This window comes from Chanos chanos, chromosome 13, assembly GCF_902362185.1.
Source record: "Chanos chanos chromosome 13, fChaCha1.1, whole genome shotgun sequence".
Classification (NCBI taxonomy): domain Eukaryota; kingdom Metazoa; phylum Chordata; class Actinopteri; order Gonorynchiformes; family Chanidae; genus Chanos; species Chanos chanos.
Window position 1 is genome coordinate 17,754,830 of NC_044507.1, and position 15,453 is coordinate 17,770,282.

The following is a 15,453-nucleotide window of genomic DNA, read 5'->3' on the forward strand; positions in this document are numbered from 1 at the left end:
GCCCAGAAGCACTGTTATCTTATTTTCTACGTTGGTTGTCTAAGTTTTGTTGTTGTTTTTTTTTTTTGCTTTTTGCTTTTCCTTCTATTTTTTCTTTATTTGATTTTCACATCTCACTGCTTGCTACTGCATTCTTCGATTCTTTATATGCAAAAATATGACAAATGCCTTCCCCCCCACTCCTCTCCTTAAAGAAGTCCTAAACCATAAAATTTTTTCTGCTGCCAAAGCACTGGTCTGGAGCTAGGCCATAGCAAGCAAGTGGTTAATGATTTGAATGAACCTTGCCGTCTGGGTGGGGTGGAGAAAGGGGGCGTGCTCTGAGCATGGGCGCGTGGCGGGCGAGCAGGTGGATGACGGGCAGCTGATGAGTGGGTAGAGGTGGAGGGGGAGGGAAGCGCGTCCATTTTGGAGGACTCTTGGGGTTCAGAGAAACCCTGAAAAAAAAAAAAAAAAGCACAGCCCCATCTGGAAGTGTGTGGGGTTTGGGGGTGGGGTGTTGGAGGGATGGGGGAGGGGGGTGTGTGGGGGGGTGGAGAGGTGGGTGCTAGGGTGTGAAAGAGATCTAGAGGGTGGTGTCTGACACTCTCTCTTTTGTTCTTTGGTAATGCAGCAGGGATGGAGGGGTGGTCTCTTTGCTGTGGGGGGAGGGGAGCTTGAACAATAGTGCCGGTCGAGGAAATCGAAAGCCTTGGATGGGGAGAGCAGGGAAGAGAGCGAAGAAGAGAAAAACGAGAGGCAGGAGGAGAGGGAAGAGAAAGAAAGGACAGGATGTCTAAGCTGACTTCGTACAGTGAACATAATGATGAACAACACCCCCCCCCCCCCCCTCCGCCCCTCATACATATTTCAGACAAACAGTGGATGTAACACATTCTAGCTGACATGTCTGACATAGATTAGATTCAGGTAAATGTAATGTGGGTTGAGCTGAGATGTTTAAATGTTCATCACTGTTTCTGTGGACAATAGTACAGCATGCATTTAGAGAATATGTGTATATTCCCCATAGCTCTGTCAATTGACACAGAAGCTGTGACTTCATTTTCTTATTGTTTATGGTGAAACTTTAAAAAAAAAAATATATATATATATATATATATATATATATATATATATAAACGGCACAAGATGTCTGTAATTCATTCCTTTCTTGTTTAAGAAGATGAAACATTTCCTCAAAAACATGAAGGTATTCCTCCACATAAACTGGCAGAGGTATCATATTATGCGTGCATCAGATACTGTTAAATGTATCAGCTTACAGATAGTAATACATGCACACAAAAGCAATAAACATGAATTTCTTCTTACAGGTGAAATGTACTGTTTCCCAACACTATCTGATTACTAAAAGATGCCTTAGAGAGGCAGCCCATTAACTTTCAGTGTTGCATTGACTCGAGAGACACACACAGAGAGGGAGGGAAGGAGGGAGAGCGACATTTATCTTCATTACCGTGGACTCTATTCCAGACTTCTGCATGCAGAGAAGGGAGGGAAAATAACATGCATAAACATATAAACCAGAGGATGTTTCATTTCCCTGTCACAGCATTGCCTCTCACAAGATCACTGACAGCGTTTCAAAGCTTTGGCCCCCTCCACATATCTAAACCTCCACTACCACCTCCTCCAACAACAACAACGAGAAAGATCCCTCTCTCCTCTCTCAGGGCTGCACTGAAGATAATATACCTGCAGTGGCTCTCCTTGGTGCTGAATTAATGGAGCAGGATACTGAGGGAGAAAGGGAGGGGGACAGGCAGCACTGTGAGCGATCATACTTCACTGACCGTGGGGGAAGGGAAGGAGACATACAGAGAGAGAGAGAGAGAGAGAGAGAGAGAGAGAGAGAGAGAGCGAGAAAGCAAGGACAAGGGAAGGCAGGTCTTTACTGTAAACTGGCAAATGGCTTTCTTTGCTTACAAACTGCGTGAACAAAAGCTTTTAAAGTGATTTATTTTTTGTATGCATGCCTCAGTTCGCAAGCCTCAGTATTCACATCTATGAATGTAACTTTTCTCTTGGGCTGAGGGGTCTGAACTAGACTATATTCTACCAAGAGTACACCAGCATTAGAAGACAAAAACTGAATGCTGGAAGGGCCTGTTAATCTCTGCTTTTGCCTCCATTAGCTATGTGTTGTAAACAGTTTTCTGCTTGTGTTTTAAACAACAGCAGCTTGAAATGAAGAAATGTTAAACCAGCGCAATCTGCGTTTTCCTATGTCCAGTTTGGAGAATGCTGCAGTAGGACAATGAGATGGATGACTGAATCACAAGTGCTCGGACACCGCCTTTTCAGGACCGTGGCACCTTTCCATCTCAGATACTCATGGTGGACATCTCCCTCTGCTGGCTATGAAGTGGTACTTTGTAGCTGTGTACTAAGCAAAGCCGTTCAGCAAACAATGATTCACCACGTGTAGGCCCTGTTGAATCCCTTACCAGTCTAGTCGGGGAATATATCCGCTATTTAACAAAAATCAGATGAATCATAAAGAATGTAGTTTCTTTGCAAATACCTTCACGTAAAGTTCACGTCAGTTTCATTACCCTCGCTCATAAAAACTTTGTTTAAAGAGAGAATTACTGTAAATTACACGAGGCAGTTTTAAAATTCCAAAATACTGAAGAGAAAGGGAGGGAAGAGGGAATGGGTCTAAAATCAATTATACAGCGCAGTGATGTGAAGAAATTCTACTATAGTATTTCTTTCGTCCTCAAATGTAAAATAGCATGGTCTAACATCTACATGAATTATGTGGTGTGAAAAAAAAAAACGCAAGCCAAAACATTCAGCTAGACCTGAATAGGCTAAATATTTGCATCATAATGTATTTTAGTTTGACGTCTTTGAAGGTCTCCAGAAACACCCAAAAGGCCCGTGTATTTTGTTTATGTCATAAAATTAATTCAAAGCAGCCTAGTAAGACTCTGAGTCAGACGAATTTAACTGGATTAAATACTAACGGACGAATTGGTTTTCTTCATCAGGAGGATTTTCTTAACCTAAGGGATTAAATGTATTTAATGTGCCCGATGAGGCACGCTTCCAGCAATAGAGATTCGACTAAAAATCGATTTTGAGCTCTATTTGACATTGCAGCACGTGAACAAATTACACTGCTGAGACACCTCTAACTGTTATCTGACAGTGTACCTTTCAAAGTGACTCGTACGCGGTGTCCAAATAAACCAATTGGCTACTCCCTTCACTGCACGCTGTAAAGATGATTGGTTGACCTATTTCTTAGCCACTTCGTGCGAAGTGATCAGGTGCCACCTGCTGTCCTGACGAGTCTCTTTTCCACATCATCAGAAGCTGTTTTTTATTTTAAAATTCTGAAAATATGTGCGATTCTGTATGCCACTGATTCTGTTATTTATCTATATTCTATCAATTGTACCTTCCAGCTAAGTCAGTAGTTTCGCCCTCGCTGTTTTCAGCCTCTTACACCCTCAGGGCGTAGTGTAGGACATGTTTCGTTTAATTAAAAATTAGCGCAGTAGGTCCACATATTTGGAATATTTGATAAACCTGACATGTAAACAGTGACACTCTACCGGAAAGTAGTTATGCATGCACGATGAGTTACTTAAAGGTAAGAAACTATAAACAGAGGAGTGTGGCTATTTTCCCTTGAAGTGGAGGATAACACCGTTCTGCACACAAAGGGGCTCAGTGTCAGGTGTGCGTCACTGGAACCGGTCGGATGACTATTCAGTGATGTTTTTGGCTCCTAACCACTAGGAGGAAGCATTACGCCCCGCACTGACACAAGGAAGCGGAGTTCAGGCAATACACACACTACAATAATACCAAAGTGCAAGGGAAGGAGGAATATCTCTGATGGTTGCCCTCGCTGGATGGAATGGCAACTTTGACCAGCGAGAGAAGGGCATTTGCTCATAAGATTAACAGGTATCACTGTTCGCTCTTTCCCACTTTTTGAACGGATTAGTTTTGGATAGGCGTTACAGATTGGTCGGCAAGCGCATGGTTTTGGCTTTTGGGGGGGTTTGCCTATCCCTTGCCATTAAACTAACGAATGCCGTGTCTGGGCAGTTGGACATGGATGCGTCTTTTGTTTAGACCATATGTGCTTAACAATTTGTAGATATCTAAAGAGTGAACTGTTTGTAAGCGGTGTGTCTTACTTGTAATATTATACCATATTCATTCATTGAAGAAACTTTCGCATGATAAGATCCTTTCTTATGTGTTACGCCATAATCCAATCTCTGTAGCTATTTAGCTAACCGCACTGTACATGTAGGGAATCGATGGGAAACGGAAAAAAAGAGAGTAAATATGTAGTAAAGTTTCAGCTATTCCTCTGTGTGTCTGAGGGTATACTAAGCTATAGCTGCAAACCAGTGCACAGCGACATGATAATATAATCGAATTAAAAGTTTTAGTACTTTTTATACTGGACGAGGCGGATGTTGTTAGTCAAATTATAGTGCTTTCACCATTAGTCCAAACACTCTGCGTTTTACGTCATAGGCTATAGAATGCTTTTATATTGTGTACTTTCCACAATGAAAAATAGCCATTAATTTCGGTTAACATGGGCAACGCTGTAGTTGTTGTGGTTGGTTGCTGTTCTCATACTAGAAACAGAAGCAGAACGAGGAGATGGGAGTTCCCGTTTCTGCGGGAAAACAGTAAAGTTTATCCTGTTCAAGTTAGGCGTTAGTTATGATGGACTGTCGTGACGTTTGACTGAACCTCTTCTTTCTTTCTTTTTTTTTAAAGTCTTTTAAGTCTTACTCTTGTTAATGTTTATTGACTTTGATATAGAATACTTAACACCAGTCTTCCCATTCTGTGTCAAATGTATAAAGCCCTGTACTGTGAGAATATCTTTCCCGTATGTGTACATATGTAAATTTCGGCAGGGAACCCACTGTTTAGCGAATTATTGTAATCATTTGACATGTCTTGACTGAACTGTATCAAGCAAGGAATAACAAAAAGACAAATGATGATTTTTCTCCCCCCCCCCCTTTTTGTTTTAGAAGGGATTGTATCTCATCTTTAACAGTTGAACATACTGAATCCCTAAATAAAATCAGACATCTTGGAATGTGCGTGACTGGTAAACAGAGCATTCTTTTGAGTGGCGTTGGTATTGACTGAACCGTACATGAAAACAATACTTGATATGCTCGAGGGTTGCGGACTATAGTATTTCATTTGATATGAGCGGTCACGTGACTTCTAATTATAGTTTTGGAACCATAGGAGCTAGCATCAGTTCCTCAACCTGTAGTTTTATTTTTCTTTTCTCTCGTCTCCTATCGCTCTCCCTCAGTGCGGCTCAGGGCTTTGTCTCAGTTCAGGATGCAGGAAAGGGTGTGAAAAGGCAGGCTTTCCTTTTTCCTGTCAAAGTGGGAAGCTGGAAGGCATTACACAGTGGGTCCTCATATCCATAACAATAATCTCTGAACTAAAACTCAGTCAGGTTATCAGTCAGCAAGTCTTCATTTTCATCTTTGGCTTGTGGTTAAAGAAGTGTGTAAGATGTCATCAAAACCTAAAATGGGTCAAGGAACAAATTTAGTTAACAACTCAAGTTTTTGTCAGAAATTCAGCCTGAAACGTCAGCTGTTTAAATTATCTGCCTTGCAAGATTTTAGATGCCGTCAGTCTTTTATTATCTCAGGAAATGGTTTGTTTTCGGTCTGAAAAGAGGCTTGAATCCCGGGGTGGGGGGCCATTATATCCGGTCTGTGGAGCTGTGGAAATGTTTTGTTTGGTTGTTGGACCAGGGACTGGTAAAGTTTGGTTGAAAGGGGTCATTGGTTTAAGGTTTGCGGGCCACTGTTCTATATGTAACTGCTGTAATGGTTTGTTTTACTGCATGTACTTTGGGTTGGTGCGCTGCTGTAGGGGAGAGTGGATGGGGAATGGGCGGGAGTTCATGGAGAGGGTCAAGGGGGAACTCTGGAGCCGTTGCAGCTGTGTGAACGTCTGTGAGTTGGAGGGAGAGAGACGGCTTGAGTTTGTGACGGAGCAGCTGCACCCTGTTTTTTGAAAAGATGAGGAGTGTGTGTGTGTGTGTGTGTGTTTGGGTGGGGGGGGGGGGCGCAGTTGGTGGGTTCTAAGCTTTTCTATTTGCTGTTGGCCCACTCATGGGTAGCTCTGTGACATTCAGCCTGGTTTCTGCAATCAGTCCTGCCCCTCTCAAAATATTCCGGGTCTGGTTCCCATTCGGTACAGCTGCTGGTGGAGAGGACAAGTTCTAGTATAAGACACTCCAAACGTACCGTCCCACTTCCTCTTTGTGTTGTTGGGCCATGTTCTGTGTAGTCATGTTACATGTTTTTCTCTCTCTCTCACTGTATTTCTCTCTCTCTCTCTCTTTCTCTTTCTCTTTCTCACTCACCCCCCCCCCAGAACGGTTGCAGCAGAAGTGAGAAAGCAGGTATCCAGAGACTATGGCTCACCTCAGCTGTCCAAAAAACGTGCAGGACCTCATCAGCAAGTGAGTGTGTGGAGTGTGTGTATTTGTGTGATTATACGCGCAAATTTCCGCTTACCCACACGGAATCCTCCGGCCATATCTCCATATCTCAGCTAGAGATGAGGGAAGAACCTAGTACGCTGCACAAAACGCTTTTCTGCTTTGAGGAGAAGCCGATATGCCAACAGGCTTCTCAAGTATAATCAGATATCCTGTATCGTCTTGTTTACAGTACGTCCACCAACATTCTAAGCATTCCTTTTCAAAAATCAAGTCATATATCTGAAGCTCCAGTTGTGTCATGGCTACATGCGGTTTTTCTTGGGGGAGGGCAGGGGATTTAAGTCAAACACCTCATAGACAGAAGCCGTAAAGGGAAGTGGTGAGACCGCAAACCACATTCACTTTTACTTCTGCCCCCATGAGTTCAAGACCTTCCTCTCTCTCTCTCTCTCTCTCTCTCTCTCTCTCTCTCTCTCTCTCTCTCTCTCTCTCTCTCTCTCTCTCTCTCTCCCTGGCCATATGCTGTCACCGTATACAGCGGTGCTTGTGTTATCTGTTTAAAAGCCCCTATATATCAGTTGAAAGGCAGACACGGGCCAAGATAAGACCGTGAAACAACCATCTGATTGGGCCCGTTGTATTCTACTCAGTCAGAGTGTGTGTGGGGCTGCACGATAAGGAGAAAATATGCGTTGTGTGATGTATTGCCATTGTAATGCTCAGTCTGAGGTAGAGAGTAAAATGTACAGTTTCAGTATGTCTGTGAATTGTGTTTGTGTTTACTGTGTAATGAAATCAAGATCATTTCCAACAGTTTTTCAAGTTTATTTATCACCTGTCTCGTTTCGCACAAAACCTGGACTGTTTTACGTGTCTTACGTTTCTCTTTGCAGCTTTCTGTCTCTCTGTTCATCCCATCTAATTATGTCAGTCCATACACAAGTGTACGCATTGTAAACTTGTGTGCATGTAATGCTAGAATAGGGCTATTTCTCTGCTCTTTGTCTCTCTATCAGCTTCTGGCATTGTGAATATCAGCCATTCTGATATCGTAGCCGTTTGTGATGTGTTTGTATGGAAATGAATATCGCGATGACGATTAAAATCTGATACATCACGCAGCCCTAACTGTGCGTTTCCCGTCATGCGTGTTCTTTGTTAGGTTCCTCTGTCTGAAGTGGTAGAACCCGTGGACTTTGAGGAGTACGTGAGCAGTCATGCCCCGGGAGCAGAACTCGGACCGCTCAGACAGCTGTGCGAGTTTCCAGACGACGACCTGCAGCTCCTCCTTCAGGAGAGAGAATGCACTACACTAGAACCCGCATTACCTGAAGAGGAGTGAGTCACACACACACACACAAATACATTACAAACTAATCTCCATAGCTAAGGACAACCTCCTGTGCACATCTGAGGTGATCCAGTAATCCATGGATTAGCTCTCCCATGAATCTAATACCTCTATCAGCTTGAGTACTTTTATTAATATACTCTATACTTTATTTATTAATATACACTTCTCTTTTTTAGCACACTTGACCCCAGAGTGAGAGATGCTGTTGCCGTCTACACAGATGAGTGGCTTATTACTCAGAGAAAGTGAGTGTGACGCTAAAATAATGATTAGCATTACGTGTACGAGCTGGGGTGCTAATAAGTAGCTAATGATCATTTCTGTCTTAATTCCTTATAATGGTTTCTTAGGTATCAGCGCTTCAGCACAATCCAAACGCCTCACAACTCAGAGCGGCAGAGGGAGAGGCAGCGCGGACTGACCAAGCAGACCTTTGAGCTGGACGAGGCTGCTGTTGATCGCCATGACGACGCAGTAAGACTAGTTTAAATCCCACAATCCCCTCTGAGCCTTGATGGACGTGAATAAACATTTGGTTTCCTTCAGACTTTTGTTAAGACTTTTTGCAGGCTGTCTAAACGATGCTGGCGTTGTCATAGCGCCGCGGCGGGAGTGGTCATTTTCTGTTTAAATGTTTGATATAAATTCACTCTGTCATCTATAGATGCAGTGTAATCCACTATATACATTCATTAACTGATGTGTGAGTGATTTGTGAGTACGCTGACACGGCTGCGTTGTGGATGAATAAACGAGGGAGAAGTTGTGGATGAGATTTGTTTGTTTGTTTGTTTGTTAGGAGGATGCAAAGCGACGCTCCGTCTCTCTGGACGACACGCCGCGGGGCAGCTGGGCGTCCAGTATCTTCGACCTGAAGAACTCGGCTCCGGACGCTCTCCTCCCCTCCGTGCTGGAACGGACCGCCGCTGAGGACATGGACCGCCGCAACACAGAGAGTCGCCAACAGGGACGACACGCAGACCTGCTGGGCCTTTACCCTGCTCCAGACGAGGTGTGTTATTGGGAGACAGAGAGAAAGAAAAACAGCCAACAGTGTTTATGACAGTGAAAAAGGTTTTATATTTAGCATTAAGAACACGTGTTAAATTGGTGGAGGAAAAAAGCATGCTATTTGCTGTTTTAATTGTAAAATGTGGAGAGAGGTTTCTACAGATAAATGTTTTGTGATGTAAAAAACTCTTCTCAGCTGTCTGAATGATGAATATTCCTGGCAGTGTCTGGCTCTGTTTCTCTGTCTCTCTCTCTCCCTCTCTCTCTTTCTCTCCCTTTCTCTTTCTCTCCCTTTCTCTTTCTCTCCCTTTCTCTTTCTCTTTCTCTTTTTTTCTCCTGCTCCTTCTACTCCGCCTTATTGTTTGTGTAATGTACACATCAGCCCGGCGTCTATGTCAACGTTGCCGTGGAGCTGTGTAAGCGTTGCCGTGGAGCTGTGTAAGCGTTGCCGTGGTGTCTCTTTTCACATGGCTGTGATGTGTTCCTTGCAGGACGAAGCAGTGGAGAGGTGTACCATTCCAGAGGTGCCCAAGGAACACACTGGCCAGAGAATCATGGTCAAGTGTCTCTCTCTCAAGTGAGTTTCATCAGCTCTTGGAAGTTTTTTCTCTTTTTTTTTTTTCCCTCTTCTTTTCTGTTTCTGTTTTCCCTCTTGCCTTTATATGCCCTATTTAACAGCCCCTTCTGGCCCATTTACCTGTCCCCGAACAAGTCTCATCACAACTTAAACGAATAAACACATGAATTCACGTATAACCCCCCCTTTGGGTTATTTCAACAGATTTGAGATTGAAATTGAGCCGATATTTGGGACACTGGCCCTGTATGACGTGAAGGAAAAGAAAAAGGTAATAATATTATGTTAAGCATCAATACGGATGTGGATTCTGCAATGCTTACGTTTTTAAACAGTCTGTGTGGATGATAGGTAAAAGGACATGTGTATATGCACATATATATGTATGTAAGTTTTTAAACAGTCTGTGTGGATGATAGGCAAAAGGACATGTGTATATGCACATATATATGTATGTAAGTTTTTAAACAGTCTGTGTGGATGATAGGCAAAAGGACATATGTATATGCACATATATATGTATGTAAGTTTTTAAACAGTCTGTGTGGATGATAGGTAAAAGGACATATGTATATGCACATATATATGTATGTAAGTTTTTAAACAGTCTGTGTGGATGATAGGCAAAAGGACATATGTATATGCACATATATATGTATGTAAGTTTTTAAACAGTCTGTGGATGATAGGTAAAAGGACATATGTATATGCACATATATATGTATGTAAGTTTTTAAACAGTGTGTGTGGATGATAAGGTAAAAGGACATATGTATATGCACATATATATATGTATGTAAGTTTTTAAACAGTCTGTGTGGATGATAGGTAAAAGGACGTATGTATATGCACATATATATATGTATGTAAGTTTTTAAACAGTCTGTGTGGATGATAAGGTAAAAGGACATATGTATATGCACATATATATGTATGTAAGTTTTTAAACAGTCTGTGTGGATGATAGGTAAAAGGACATATGTATATGCACATATATATGTATGTAAGTTTTTAAACAGTCTGTGTGGATGCTAGGCAAAAGGACATATGTATATGCACATATATATGTATGTAAGTTTTTAAACAGTCTGTGTTGATGATAAGGTAAAAGGACGTGTGTATATGTATGTATATATAAATTACTGAAATGTCTGTGATGAAGGGGACTGCTGTGTCCAGAATGTCACTCATTTTGTCTCTTGTCTCCAGATCTCTGAAAATTTCCACTTTGACCTGAACTCGGATCAGATGAAGGGCCTCCTCCGTTCTCACAGTCCCCATCCGGCCATCTCCACCCTGGCCCGCTCCGCCATCCTCTCCATCACATACCCGTCCCCAGACATCTTCCTGGTCATTAAGGTACAGCCACATACCTGTCCCCAGACATCTTCCTGGTCATTAAGGTACAGCCACTAGGGGGTGCAGCAACAGGGTAGGAGGGTCACTCTGTCTGTGTGTGCTAAAAAAGTGGAATGAAAACTGTGTGTGTGTGTGTGTGTGTGTGTGTGTTTCAGTTGGAGAAGGTCCTCCAGCAGGGAGACATTGGAGAATGCTGTGAGCCCTACATGGTTATGAAGGAATCGGACTCCACTAAGGTAATGAGAACACACCCTCAACTGCAACTCAAAACGGCTATCACTTTCCTGTCATCATCTCTCTCCCTGTGTGTGTGTGTGTGTGTTGCATGCGCACAGGAATGTGGCCAAGCAGTTCCTCTCATTGGCATTAGGGGTGTTTGTGTGTGTACCTAAGGATTTGACAGAGTGAACGTGCTTATTGTCATGATGTGTGTGCACGTGTGTGTGTGTGACAGAGCGACAGGATCAATGCCATGAGGAGTGTGCGAGACGTGTAATCAGTTTACTTACATGGTGGATCTCTGATCATTTCTCAATTCAGTCTGGACAGTTTCAATATTTGCAAATCTCTTTTTTAAAATGATCAATGTCCAGTAAACTTTGTAACTTTTGTAAACGACACCGATGTGAAACTGCAGGGAATAGTTCTAATGTGGATCATGACCTAATCAGATCTGAAACTACTGTATCAGCCAGCAGTCATGTGACTTATTCCAAACTCTCACTGCTGACTGTGTGTGTGTGTGTGTGTGTGTGTGTGTGTGTGTGTGTGTGTGTGTGTGTGTGTGTGTGTGTGTGTGTGTGTGTGCGTGCGCGTGTGCGTGCGTGCGCGCGTGTGTGCGTGCGTGCGTGCGTGCGTGCGTGCGTGTGTGTTTGCGTGTGCGTGTGCGTGCGTGCGTGCGTGTGTGTGTGTGTGCGTGTGTGTGTGTAGCATAAGGAGAAACTGGAGAAACTGCGACAGCAGGCTGAACAGTTCTGCGGTAGGCTTGGCCGTTTCCGAATGCCCTTCGCTTGGACGGCCATCCACCTGATCAACATCGTTAGCAGCGCGGGAGCTCTGGAGCGCTCCGACTCCGACTCGGAGACAGGTACTCGTGCGCGGCAGCCATACGCACACACCCCGACAATCACGCCCGATAACCTTCAGACCGGCTCTCCCTCGTTCTCAGACGCCCTGAATGATTCACGCGGCCCACGTCAGTGTTTAGTGTTTACGCAGAGGGCAGGTGTTTTCAGTGCGTCTGCTGAATCATTGTTTCTGTCTTACCCAGAGCGAAAAGGGACGTGGAACGAGAGAAAGAAGAAGGGCTTTGAAAGAATGAGTGTGGGAGAAGACATGTGTAGCTTTACCAGCTTCCGTCCAGCAACTCTCACTGTCACCAACTTCTTTAAGCAGGCCAGTCGGATGAGACCTTCACTTTGCTAATACAGCCAGTTATTTACAGATGTAGTGTTTGTACTCTGACCTGCAATTTGACTTCTCTGTCTGTCTGTGTGCGTGCTTGTGTGCATACATGCATGTGTGTATTTGTGTGCGTGCGTGTGTGTTTGTGTGTGTGTGATAGGAGGGAGACAGATTGAGTGATGAAGATCTCTATAAGTTTCTGGCTGACATGCGGAGGCCTTCATCTGTCCTGCGGAGACTGAGACCAGTCACTGGTACCTTGCTTCCCTTGTTTACTGAAATCACACACACACACACACACACTCTACACTGATGACTTAACTGTAATGGCTTTACTAAACAATATATACAGTCCTCCTCCACACATTGCACTAGTCCCTCTACAGATACTCTAAAATCTGTCATACTGTATGAGTTTCATCGTTTCATATCTCTGCTCTCTCTCTCTCTCTCTCTCTCTCTCTCTCTCTCTCTGTAGCTCAGTTAAAGATAGACATCTCTCCAGCACCAGAGTCTCCTCACTACTGTCTGTCTCCAGAGCTGCTCCATGTGAAACCGTACCCTGACCTACGCGTGCGCCCAACAAAGGAGGTTCTGGAGTTCCCTGCTCGCTGTGTCTATACTCCTCACACGACCTACAGGTTAATCTCCACACACACACACACACACACACACACACACACACACACGCTCACACAGAAACACCCTGTGACACACACACAGCAAAGTACCAAAAATCTCCCCTTGTAACCTTCTCATGTTACGTAAGAAGAAAATCTAGTTATCAAAGTTAAACTAAATCTAATATATGTTATGAAACACCGTCACTCACGCACACACATGTGCACAACACGTGCGTTTACTTATGCACGCACACACGCGCGCATATGGATTTCAAACACACATGTGAAGGACTCTGCAAATTATTTGACGCTGAGGTTTATTTATTATTATAAGGTTTATCATAAGTTTTTATTTACATCAGACTTTAAGTTATAAAACACAAACTGCAGCACATAACATTTAAACAACATATACATTTTCTTTTTTTAGTTAAAGTGTGTTAGTTTTTTGTACGCTTATAGACGGTCGGGGACGTGTTTGGTGGAGGGATATGTTTTGGGTGCTATTTAAGGAGTGTCGTTGAAGATATTGAGTCTTCGTCGATACAGGTACATGGTCCAGCATATGTGTATCTGAGTGATGGCAGCCATTATGACGCGCCCCCTGAAATGAAAAACAAATGTTGATCAGTCACCGGGTTGTCATGGGGGAAATCTCACATGGTCCTGACACTGATGCCGTGAATGGTGGCTTTTATACCTACAGCTGCGTCACACGGGCCGAGAATTCAGGTCCAGACTCGCTTTCCTCTGCAGCTCAGCTAACTGCTCATTCTGGTTCTCCAGTGTTTGCTTTTGCTCCACCGTCAGTTTCATCAGATCCTTCAGAACACTGGAATTCCTCAGGGTCATCTCCTAAAAACAAACATTTTAGTTATGTATGTGTGTGTGTGTGTGCGTGTGTGTGTGCGTGTGCGTGTGCATGCGTGTGTACATACATACATACATATATACATACATATATATATATATGTGTGTGTGGTGATAGAATAGGAATAGGAACACATTTATACCTTCAGTGCTCTGATCTGATTGGGTGGAGAGATCTTGAGGTTTGTCTCCAGATTAGTTAGTTTGCTCTTCAGGTCCTCCCCTTCTTCTGCCGCTTTGATCACTATCCCTTTGGTCTGCTCAGCCTGGGCCTGGAGGCCTGCCATCTGGGCCTGAAAACACAGCAGCTGTTTAGTACTGCTAGTACAGCTGTTTAGTACAGCATCACCACCCCCATGACATCAGACCAGCAGATCCTGTCTTGCCTTGGTGTACTCATACGCCGCCCCCCCCTCTCTCTGATGCCAGCACTCACGCTGCATACAGGTAGCCTGTACAGGTAACTAAATATCTGCTTTGGCTGTGCTGAGTTGAGTCTGTGTAACAATGTTCTCTCCGGGACTCTACATCTGCATGACTGAAATGGCTAATCAGCCACCCCCATAAAACCTAATCCCTCCTTTCTGTTTTTCCTATCTGAGATCAGGCTCTTGGCAAAGATCCAGTTTTACCTGAAGGATAATTTAATAGCAGGATTTTCCAGACTGGTCTGCAATGCTGAAACTAAACAGTCATCTAAGTTTACTCAGGAAGGTCTACCTGTGTGTTTGTGTGTTTGTGTGTGTGTGTGTCTCTGTGTGTGTGTGTCTTCTCACCTTTATGAGGTTTAGTCTCTCTTTAACTTGGCTGTTAGTTTGTTCAGCCTCCTCTGTGTCCTGACCCAGTCTTGTCACTATACTCTCTGTCTTGTGAATGGACCTGAGAATGCGGGCGATCTTGGCCTCTGTGGTCTGGTACATGTGATGCAGGGATTCGCTAAACTGCAGCACGCCGTACATCAGCACGTTCACGTCGTCCACCGAGGCTGGTTTCCCTTTCGTCTGAGGCGCCTTGGCCGGTTTGGCCAGAGCCCCCGACAACCACAGAGCCACACACAGCAGACACAAGCTTCTCCTCATCGTAAAAACAGCGCTCATCCTGTGAACCTTTTTTAAACGAGTTTGAGTCTCCAATCGAAGGTCTTAGCGCTTCGTTTCCTCGTTCTTCGAGAGTTCACAAAGTTTTCAGAGTGCGTCTCGACGCATCTCTCTGTGCGTTTTACACATCCCATAAGGTTCCTGGGTCTCCCTTATATGCTGTGTGAGCGTGGCAGTATTGTGAAAGATCAGCTGAGCTGAGCTCCAATCAGATGGAAGCCCTGGGGGTCTCCCTGCCTGACCTGTGCTTGTAATAAACAGGTCAGGGTGAGCTGCAGCGCAGAACCAAAGTCTGCAGTGCCAGCACTACACCAAGGGACGGGCGAACAGATCATTAAAGCTCAAGTCAAACACGCCAGCGCTTTCAAAATCGATGTTAAGAGTTAATAGAGGCAGGCGATGGAGAAGGGGCGACCCGTTAGCCTTCTTGTTTTAATCGATAAATCGATCGGCCGCGCTAGACGCGAGGGAGGGCGTCGCGAAAGTTAGCGAGAGATACGAAACGAGCGAGTGATGAAAGAGTCGAAGAGGGGACTCATGCTCAAACCACCCGTTTCGTGTTTGTTTTGGAAGAAAGTCAAAGGTCGTTCCCTGCCATGCGCGTTTCATCATTGTTACCTTGGATTTTTTTTTTTTCTTTTTTACCCTCCCCAAAAATAGACCTGCCCTCGAGAGCAGAG

At 44.0% G+C, this 15,453-nt stretch overlaps 2 protein-coding genes across 3 annotated transcripts in view; one reads left to right on the forward strand and one right to left on the reverse strand.

Annotated features, from left to right (window-relative positions):
• The first annotated feature begins 3,826 nt into the window (after nucleotides 1–3,826).
• Nucleotides 3,827–15,453, forward strand: part of dock6 (dedicator of cytokinesis 6) — a 29,956-nt gene continuing 18,329 nt past the window's right edge. Inside the window, exons 1-14 of the mRNA XM_030790897.1 lie at nucleotides 3,827–3,927; nucleotides 6,409–6,496; nucleotides 7,641–7,816; nucleotides 8,009–8,077; nucleotides 8,183–8,306; nucleotides 8,632–8,844; nucleotides 9,335–9,420; nucleotides 9,625–9,691; nucleotides 10,630–10,779; nucleotides 10,935–11,015; nucleotides 11,710–11,866; nucleotides 12,050–12,174; nucleotides 12,344–12,437; nucleotides 12,662–12,824. Coding sequence (XP_030646757.1) covers nucleotides 3,878–3,927; nucleotides 6,409–6,496; nucleotides 7,641–7,816; nucleotides 8,009–8,077; nucleotides 8,183–8,306; nucleotides 8,632–8,844; nucleotides 9,335–9,420; nucleotides 9,625–9,691; nucleotides 10,630–10,779; nucleotides 10,935–11,015; nucleotides 11,710–11,866; nucleotides 12,050–12,174; nucleotides 12,344–12,437; nucleotides 12,662–12,824 — 1,643 coding nt within the window. The 5' untranslated portion in view covers nucleotides 3,827–3,877. The remainder of the gene's footprint in view (nucleotides 3,928–6,408; nucleotides 6,497–7,640; nucleotides 7,817–8,008; nucleotides 8,078–8,182; nucleotides 8,307–8,631; nucleotides 8,845–9,334; nucleotides 9,421–9,624; nucleotides 9,692–10,629; nucleotides 10,780–10,934; nucleotides 11,016–11,709; nucleotides 11,867–12,049; nucleotides 12,175–12,343; nucleotides 12,438–12,661; nucleotides 12,825–15,453) is intronic.
• On the reverse strand, nucleotides 13,118–14,890 carry angptl8 (angiopoietin like 8). 2 transcript variants are annotated; one of them, XM_030790898.1, is made up of 4 exons: nucleotides 14,453–14,890; nucleotides 13,820–13,969; nucleotides 13,511–13,661; nucleotides 13,118–13,410 (listed from the first exon to the last, which is right to left on the reverse strand). In XM_030790898.1, exons 1-3 carry the CDS (start codon nucleotides 14,771–14,773, stop codon nucleotides 13,518–13,520), a joined length of 615 nt encoding a protein of 204 aa, XP_030646758.1. In that variant the 5' UTR covers nucleotides 14,774–14,890; the 3' UTR covers nucleotides 13,118–13,410; nucleotides 13,511–13,517. The 2 variants fall into 2 exon arrangements, with proteins under 2 accessions (XP_030646758.1, XP_030646759.1); XM_030790899.1 differs by having other exon boundaries at nucleotides 13,507–13,661.

Coding starts and splice junctions, on each gene's coding strand:
- angptl8 (XM_030790898.1), bottom strand. CDS start 14,773: ATGAGCGCTGTTTTTACGATGAGGAGAAGCTTGTGTCTGCTGTGTGTG. Junction 13,970..14,452: donor AGAGACTAAACCTCATAAAG/GTGAGAAGACAC, acceptor CTGTGTTTTCAG/GCCCAGATGGCAGGCCTCCA. Junction 13,662..13,819: donor ATCAGATCAGAGCACTGAAG/GTATAAATGTGT, acceptor GTTTGTTTTTAG/GAGATGACCCTGAGGAATTC.